General features: G+C 38.0%; 1 protein-coding gene across 3 annotated transcripts in view; it reads right to left on the bottom strand.

Moving 5' to 3' along the window:
* LOC109084119 (MAP/microtubule affinity-regulating kinase 4-like) overlaps positions 1 to 9,373 on the bottom strand; it is a 30,073-nt gene that overhangs the window by 4,519 nt on the left and 16,181 nt on the right. For 2 of the 3 annotated variants that reach the window (XM_042724311.1, XM_019098818.2), the window contains exons 6-16: positions 9,239 to 9,309; positions 9,045 to 9,101; positions 5,540 to 5,791; positions 4,411 to 4,530; positions 4,065 to 4,164; positions 3,801 to 3,910; positions 3,500 to 3,674; positions 3,217 to 3,428; positions 2,843 to 2,946; positions 2,450 to 2,734; positions 545 to 589 (exon numbers count right to left, since the gene is read on the bottom strand). In XM_042724311.1, the coding sequence (XP_042580245.1) occupies positions 545 to 589; positions 2,450 to 2,734; positions 2,843 to 2,946; positions 3,217 to 3,428; positions 3,500 to 3,674; positions 3,801 to 3,910; positions 4,065 to 4,164; positions 4,411 to 4,530; positions 5,540 to 5,791; positions 9,045 to 9,101; positions 9,239 to 9,309 (1,531 nt within the window). Of the gene's footprint in view, positions 1 to 544; positions 590 to 995; positions 1,079 to 2,449; positions 2,735 to 2,842; positions 2,947 to 3,216; positions 3,429 to 3,499; positions 3,675 to 3,800; positions 3,911 to 4,064; positions 4,165 to 4,410; positions 4,531 to 5,539; positions 5,792 to 9,044; positions 9,102 to 9,238; positions 9,310 to 9,373 lie in introns of all 3 variants that reach the window. The other variant, XM_042724310.1, reaches the window with a different exon arrangement.

The following is a 9,373-nucleotide window of genomic DNA, read 5'->3' as shown; positions in this document are numbered from 1 at the left end:
ATCATGTTATAATTTTCATTACTATTGTTTATTATTACTACTTATTTGTGTTCTTTTTATGTTAAATAGGCAGATAATTTTTTTCCTTCACGTCGTGTGTGTATAGATGCTTTTGGCAAAATTTTATTTGAAAATTATACTAATTAAAACTGAAATAAGATGGAAAAAAAATTCTACAAAAATAAAATTAGAAGATCGCATCTTTTCTGTATTATCAACTGTACTCATACTGAATTTATCAATGCACTGCATTGTCAGCTCAAACTCAGCGTCAGTTTTTCCACAGCTCAGTTTGATATTCTTCTATCATTGTAATCTGTTGAAAAAGTCTGTTAAGTTCTCCATAAAATCAAGTTCATCCTATTTCAATTTTATAAATGTATGTTAAGGACCTTATTGTGAACAATTCATCAGTGTGTTTCATTTTTAAAAATAAATTGCCCTGTAATGTTTAATCAAAATGTCATAACATGATCTTCCAGTTGCTTGGCCCAAACCAGTTTTAAAAGCACCATAATGTTAAAAGTTTCCTAAGCGGACTCACCCTGTGACCGAAGATCTGCTGACTCCCTCAGATTCATTTGTGATCCTGCAAAGAAACACACATTTTCAGATGGTCTGCATTACCCTAACAGTGTCTGCTCCATGCAACACATCTCCACCATAACCAACAAAAAAATACAAACATACATATCTGGATCTCTCAGTCCTGTCCAACTGCTAGCAGGTCAGTATAACTGGCTGACCGATGTTGACCTGAGCTATGTGTAATGGGTCATATAGAATTAAAAAAATGTGTGTTCCTGGATACATGCAAACCGATAAGAGACAAAACCTCCATGCACAATCATCCAGCCTTTCCTCAACGTCACATCCTGTTTACCAGACACACGTTCTGCAAAGGAGACTGCATGCAGACAGGCATGCCATGTGCAGAGACAGACGGACGTGCAGCTGCAACAGACAGGCAAACAGAGGCAGACAGGGGAACTTACTAACTGTTTTGGATCCCTGTGGAAGGGTACAACCCGACACTGATTTATTAGAGCCCTGGCGTTTAGAGGGGTCAAGATTGACCCTAGGAGAGAGAGAGACACAATGAGGAGAGCAAGAGCAAGAAGAGATGAAGAAAGTCAAAGAAGGACTGAGTGATGTTGAGAGCAAATGCAATTGAGGGAAAAAAGAGCAAAGAGGGAGAGACTAGGAAAGGTACTCATTTGTATGCTTGAAAAAGAGAGGCAATAAGCCAAGGAAAGATTAATGTGTGAAGCGTGATTGTAAAATCAACTTTTAGGCTGAAAGAATTCCCCAGTGGGACCCATGTGTTATTGCACAGGCAGCACTCCAGCACTTTTTGTTTTAAAGGAATCACATTTTTTGATGCAGTAATGCGTGACATACATCAAGTCTACACATTTATTTGTTCGCAAGAATGTGTCTGTCAAAAGCATATTTATAAATGTAACCATTTAAAATTCACCTAAAAGCAAACCGCTGCCTAAGGCCCCATTCACACTGACAGCAACTTGGAGTGACACAAAGTAATCCAAAGTCATATATTTTCAATAATAGTCGTTGATTTCCACTGACAGGAGTGACACTGGTCTTTGGCGAAGTGTTGTGTGTTTGTCAAGATAGTGAAGCACATGATCTGTCTCCTGTAAGATACTGTAGTTCAGATTAGATTAAACGGAGGGAGTTAATTAATGATGCACTGATTTTTTTTTCATTTAGCAAAAAATAGGACACCAAACTTAAGTAACTGCTTTCCAAACAGCCTGCCTTACTGATTATTTAAAAATTTGGTTTGTTTAGGCTTCAATTTAGTTTTGTTATTTGATATATTTAAATGTGCAGAAGTTTGTCCAAGCAGTAATAAAAAGACACCTTCTCATTTATAATTTGTCTTAAATCTCATTTTGTTAAAACTGTATCGGGAAATCACTACCATGAATCATATCGCATTGTGAGTTGAGTGATTTGTTACATCTCGTCAAAACCAGAATGAGCGCCTCAACTGTTGTGCATCTTTGTTTTGCTTTGTTGCTAAATTATAAACATACACCAACCCAGAGGTCACTACTGAACCAAGACTATTGATCATTGCAAATTTGTGTCAAAGTTCACACAACTTATGATGTGAAATCTGCATAAGAAAATTACTTTGCCGTCAGACACCCATCAGGCGAATATCTTCATTGAGCTGGTTATGACATGACCTCATTAAACAATGGTAAATGTGACCGCACCTTATGGAAAGGCTTCTGTTCCTATTGTTGTTTTATTGAGCATTTTGATGTCTCTATCAACTCTACTCAACTGTAGCTTTAGAATCATTTTTCTCTGGATCAGAGACAGGCATTTTTGATGCTTTACATGTGTTATTTATTTATTTGTTTTGTTGCATAGCAATGCATCATCAGTGGATGATGAGAGTCTCTCTTCTTACCTGCGTGTGAGTTTGGAGGTGAGTTTGCTGAACAGGTTAGAAGTGGCCCGGCTGCGGACATTCTGTGGCAGGGCTCCAGCATCATGGCTGAGGGTGGGCGATGTGGGCGGAGGTCCATAGGTGGGCGGGACACGGTCACGGAGCTGACCCCCATGGAAGGTGCTCCGGATGGTGGATCCACGTGTCAGCCTACAGCGCTCACCTGAGGAAGAAGAGGAGGATGCTCCCGCTCCGACAATACTAAGAGTGGAGGGAGAGGTGGGAGGGAGGCGGTGAGACAGGGAGCTGAGAAGAGACAGAAACAGACTCAGTGAATTAGAGGCAGACAGCGCACTGGGATATGCAGCACAGTGATAGTGCGTGTCTGTGTTTGTGAATGTTTGGGTTTGTCACCTGTTGTCTTTGCCGTTCTGCAGCAGCGTGTGTCGGTCAGTGCTGGGACGATCTGTACATACGTACGTGTTTCTGCGGGTCATAGTACTTCCTGGGATATTGTTCTACAACAAAAATGGGACACAACATTTCATTAACCCCCCAAAAATTTAGTATTTGGAAATCTGTAACACTTTTTTCTGGATTCTTCGATGAACAGAAAGTTTAAAAGAACAACACTTATTTGAAATAGTAATATATAATGACTTTAAAATCACTTTTGACCAATTTAACACATCCTTGCTGAATAAAAGTATACTTTTTTAATTAATAAAAAAAAAAAAAATACATACAAGAACATGAAAAAATGATCTAGGTACAGAAAAATCTCTCACAGTGGTGGCGGTCATCTCCTTGCGTCGATCAGGTATCTCAGCCTTATTGGGGTTGTTGGCGGTGCTGACCATTGGACTAGATGGTGGTAGGGTCCGACTGCCCATCACGCTACAGCTGGCCTTCCTTGGTGGCATGCGGCTCTCACGCAGCTCACGGTCTCCACCACTGGTCGGGCTACGCTTAGGGTGCATCACAGGCATGCTGGGACCACCTACAGAAGAAACTAATAATTATTATAATCATTCACAATTGAAAGTAAGTTTACGCTGAAGAGTCTCGTACAGAAGTCACTGTGCCGTCGCTGGCGGTGGTAGGTCGAGGCGCTGCGCTGAGTCTTGCTGTGTGAAGATGAGGAAGATGTCGAAGAAGAAGATTGTTTGTTGGTTCCATTGGTAATTGGGCTTGGACGCACCCGCGGCAAAGTCATACTGCCACTAACTCGTGACTCAGCGCCATCCTATGACCAGATGCCAATAGAGAGCATGAGTACAAAGTAAACTCTGAGAGTCTAGGTACAAGTAGTATTTTCAAGTAGAAAATTGGTAGTAACAGTGTGTGTGTGTTTGTGTGTGCAATGTATTACCTCAGTCTTCAGGCCCAACAATAGATATGTAGCCGTGACTTCATTGTATGTCTGATTGAGTAAAGAGTCTTTAATCTCTTCTGTAGTAAAACCCATTCCGACCATAATCTCTGGAAAGACAAAGAAATGAGAGAACATGAGGAATATTTACCAACACAACCAATCTTTTCACTCTAAGGATAATTTGGACACGGCAGTAAAATAAAAATAGTAGCAAAATACATAGTAAAACACAACCAGTTTCCTACTGGTCTACATGCTCACCAATTCGATTGGCATCACTGTAGTCCTCCGCTGGCTCAATGTGGGGCTTTAGCTCATCGCCCTCATACCCTGCATTCATCCACTTATCCTTCATCACTTGCTGTGGAGGAAATACCAGCATCCTGATTACACAGAAACTTCCCAGCTCAGTCATTTAACTGCAGTGGCTTCATAACTTGATTAACACACAAGTAATAGTTTTGGCAATTTCCAGCAAATGCATGCTATATGCATTCTACAGCACAGAAGCTTTACAGGGCTATAACTCAGCACAGTGGCATAATATCATGTATCTGGTACATGATTTAGTGTGGCAGAGTGTATCTATGTATCTGCAAGTATGCACCTCTAGAGTGCAACGTTTGCTGGGATTGAGCACAAGAAACCTGCGCAGAATCCCCTCACAGTCTGTGGACATGTAGAAGGGCACACGGTACTTCCCCCTCAACACTCGCTCACGCAGCTCCTGGAAAACACACATGCACAAGCAAACTGTGAGACAAACAGATAGCAGTGTGGTCTTTAGACAGTAAGTTACTACAGAATTAAGAAATGAGAGTTTAGGTCCAAAGTACACATTCAATGTAATGTAAAAAAAATAAACAAACAAAAAAAAAACAGTGCACTATTCTAAATTAATTTCCCTCAGTGTACACTACTGTTTAAAAGTTTTGGGTCAGCAAGTGTTTATTTGTTACAACGTTTAAAAATGACTTTCAATATTTAGTAGGGATGCATCAAACCACAAGAATTTTACATTGTTACAAAAAAATAAAATGCTGTTTGTTTGAACATTTTTATTCATGAAAGAATCCTGAACAGTTTCCACAGTTTCCACAAAACAGGTGTTGGCAACAACAATGATAAGAAGAAGAAATGTTTCTTTAGCACCAAATCAGCATAATAGAACAATTTCTGAAGAATCTGGTAACACTGAAGAATGGTGGAATGGATGCTGAAATTCAGCTTTGCCAATACAGGAATAAATTTCATTATAAAAAAAAATAAATAAACGCATACACTATTGGAAGAAAACTGATCTGAACTGAGCTGGATGATGACATCACTGTGTTCTACAGAGCTGCATTATAGATTAAATTGAACTCATTCCATAACTGATGAACTTCACACAGCCATTAAACTAAATAAACAATGAATTGATTTTAGCTGAAAAATGTCCTCTCTTTAGAGCTGTTTTACAGCAGACCTGAATTTTGTTTGCATCATTGAAACATTATATTCATGGTAAAGCTGATTTGACAATCTGTATTGCATAAAACACTATATTTAAGAAATTGACTTGACTTCTATTTTGTTGTGAATACCATAGTAACTGGTATCAGTTTATCAACTCAATATCACAATCAGAGAATAATGCAATAAGACACTGTATTGATTCTTTCCCAGACTCCAGTAAGTAGGGTCTAAAGAGGCTGGAATGGATCATAGCAGGTGTAGAAACAAAGTAACTGTACCTTGAGGTTCTGTCCATCAAAAGGAAGTGACCCGCTGACCAGCGTGTACAGGATCACCCCCAGGCTCCAGATGTCCACCTCTGGCCCGTCATACTTTTTTCCTTGAAACAACTCTGGAGCTGCGTAAGGTGGGGAACCGTAAGGTGGGGAACCGCAGAAGGTGTCCAACTTATTCCCCAATGTAAACTCGTTACTAAAACCAAAGTCTGCTATCTTTATGTTAGCATCTGCATCCAATAGCAAATTCTCTGCCTATAAAGACAGAAACAGTAAAGGAGAGAGAAATAATTATGCTGTACAGAACTGTGTGAAGTCGAGGAAAAACAAGGAGAAAAAACAAGACAGAAAGAGATACAAACACACACTACAAACACTTAATACTCCTTTATACTTTTATAGTATAGTGATTGTATAGTGCAATATATATATATATATATATATATATATATATATATATATATATATATATATATATATATATACAGTATACACACACACACACATACACATATACATATATACACACACACACATTATATATATATATATACATACAGTATACACACACACATACATACACACACATATATATATATATATTGCACTATACAATCAATATACTATAAAATTAACATATTATATATATATATATATATATATATATATATATATATATATATATATATATATATATATATATATATATATATATGTGTGTGTGTGTTAGGGTTGTGCGGATAGACGACAGTATTGTGCATCGACGATAGTCAGAGATATCGACAATGGCAGATGTCTCTGTCGATAGTCAAGACGAAATTAGTCTCATTCTCCTATTAATGTATTAAATAATAATAATAATAATAATAATAATAATAATAATAATAATAATAATTATTATTATTATTATTATTATTATTATTTTATTAGGCGGCCTATTATAATTCGGCTTTCAAACTGCCCAGCTATTTCACTTCAGTACCGCATTTCACACACACACACATGTGTGAACAAATGAGGATTAGAGCCTGTAGCCGGTGAAGAAGTCTCCATCCACAAACAGACGTACATCGTCTGCAGATATAAGGTATTACATTGCACTGTAACAAGTAATCTGAACGGCCTATATACAGGTGCTGGTCATATAATTAGAATATCATCAAAACGTTGATTTATTTCACTAATTCCATTCAAAAAGTTAAACTTGTATATTATATTCATTCATTACACACAGACTGATATATTTCAAATGTTTTGATTATTATAACTGACAACTAAGGAAAATCCCAAATTCAGTATCTCAGAAAATTAGAATATTGTGAAAAGGTTCAATATTGAAGACACCTGGTGCCACACTCTAATCAGCTAATTAACTCAAAACACCTGCAAAGGCCTTTAAATGGTCTCTCAGTCTAGTTCTGTAGGCTACACAATCATGGGGAAGACTGCTGACTTGACAGTTGTCCAAAAGACGACCATTGACACCTTGCACAAGGAGTCAAAGACACAAAAGGTCATTTGAAAAGAGGCTGGCTGTTCACAGAGCTCTGTGTCCAAGCACATTAATAGAGAGGCGAAGGGAAGGAAAAGATGTGGTAGAAAAAAAGTGTACAAGCAATAGGGATAACCGCACCCTGGAGAGGATTGTGAAACAAAACCCATTCAAAAATGTGGGGGAGATTCACAAAGAGTGGACTGCAGCTGGAGTCAGTGCTTCAAGAACCACTACACACAGACGTATGCAAGACATGGGTTTCCAGCTGTCAAATTCCTTGTGTCAAGCCACTCTTGAACAACAGACAGCGTCAGAAGCGTCTCGCCTGGGCTAAAGACAAAAAGGACTGGACTGCTGCTGAGTGGTCCAAAGTTATGTTCTCTGATGAAAGTAAATTTTGCATTTCCTACAATCCACGTTGCTTGAGGTCCAGTGTAAAATTTCCACAGTCAGTGATGGTTTGGGGTGCCATGTCATCTGCTGGTGTTGGTCCACTGTGTTTTTTCTGAGGTCCAAGGTCAACACAGCCGTATACCAGGAAGTTGTTAGAGCACTTCATGCTTCCTGCTGCTGACCAACTTTATGGAGATGCAGATTTCATTTTCCAACAGGACTTGGCACCTGCACACAGTGCCAAAGCTACCAGTACCTGGTTTAAGGACCATGGTATCCCTGTTCTTAATTGGCCAGCAAACTCGCCTGACCTTAACCCCATAGAAAATCTATGGGGTATTGTGAAGAGGAAGATGCGATATGCCAGACCCAAGAATGCAGAAGAGCTGAAGGCCACTGTCAGAGCAACCTTGGCTCTCATAACACCTGAACAGCGCACCAAACTGATCGACTCCATGCCACGCCGCATTGCTGCAGTAATTCAGGCAAAAGTAGCACCAACTAAGTATTGAGTGCCGTACATGCTCATACTTTTCATGTTCATACTTTTCAGTTGGCCAAGATTTCTAAAAATCCTTTCTTTGTATTGGTCTTAAGTAATATTCTAATTTTCTGAGATACTGAATTTGGGATTTTCCTTAGTTGTCAGTTATAATCATCAAAATTAAAAGAAATAAACATTTGAAATATATCAGTCTGTGTGTAATGAATGAATATAATATACAAGTTTAACTTTTTGAATGGAATTAGTGAAATAAATCAACTTTTTGATGATATTCTAATTATATGACCAGCACCTGTAAGTGTAATATTTTAAACGAGCCCTCACTGAGTTTAATGCCACAGTTACATTAGAATGCATATCATTCTTGTTTCTGTGGCGGTGCGTCGGACTCGTCACAGGGCGCGCGGTCCAGAGCTCTGTATGACTGATGCACTAGTTAAATTTAACTTTACTCCAAATATATGAAACTTACCTGTTTTGAATACTTTATATTTCATGTGTTCGTTTATGTCCAATATTAGTGTTAAACTGTTGGACTTTAAATGAAATCTACTATTTATCAACAACTATAAATAAATATTCATAAAAATTAGACTGATAACTTTCGTACACAGTTGCAGCAAATTTGTCACAGGATGTGTGATATGATAGTTGCGTCCAACTATATATGAACTAGCTGTTTTAAATCCAGTATTTTTATATTTAATGTTAGTTTATCAGTATGTTTGAAAGTATATTTTTTCGATTATTAGGGATTCCATAGGCTCTCTCTCGCTCACCTGTGCAGTTTAAAGCACCAAATAGTTATGCTATGACAAGAAAAAAGAGTCTCTCTTGCTCCACCCATGCACGATAGTTTCGTCGATCTCACAGGCTTACGATATGACGATTTGAAAAATGACCATATCGCCCAACACTAGTGTGTGTGTGCGTTCATATATTTAGCAGTTTTGTATATTTAAAAAAATATGAATTTAGCTGAGTATCAAAACTGCATAAGATAAGGTTTAATGGGGTTTGAAAAATCTGTATAAATCAAGATTAATTTCCTTATGCAGTTTTGCTTCTCATGTGGATTTATATTATGTTCATTTTTTGCAGATTCTAGCTCATACCTTCAGATCTCTGTGAACTATATTCTTCTGATGACAGTAATGAACGGCTGACACAATCTGAAACAAAACAAAAAATAACACAACCTAGTTAAAACACATGAACACTGAAACTGTGAACCAGAGGCTTAATGTGATGCAATACCTTGATCTTTAATCCTGCACTCTGTGCTGTAGCGATAAGGTAAATGTCTCACCTGTCTGAATTTGGCTCTAGCCTCTATTTCTTTCATTCTCCCATGAGACACCAGGTAATCAAACACCTCACCTGGAAAACCAAATCGCACATGAATAATATACCAAGTATCATAGATGTACCTAGAAATATTGTG

The sequence above is a fragment of the Cyprinus carpio genome, chromosome B5 (assembly GCF_018340385.1).
Source record: "Cyprinus carpio isolate SPL01 chromosome B5, ASM1834038v1, whole genome shotgun sequence".
Classification (NCBI taxonomy): domain Eukaryota; kingdom Metazoa; phylum Chordata; class Actinopteri; order Cypriniformes; family Cyprinidae; genus Cyprinus; species Cyprinus carpio.
This window is presented reverse-complemented; position numbering and strand designations above follow the sequence as displayed.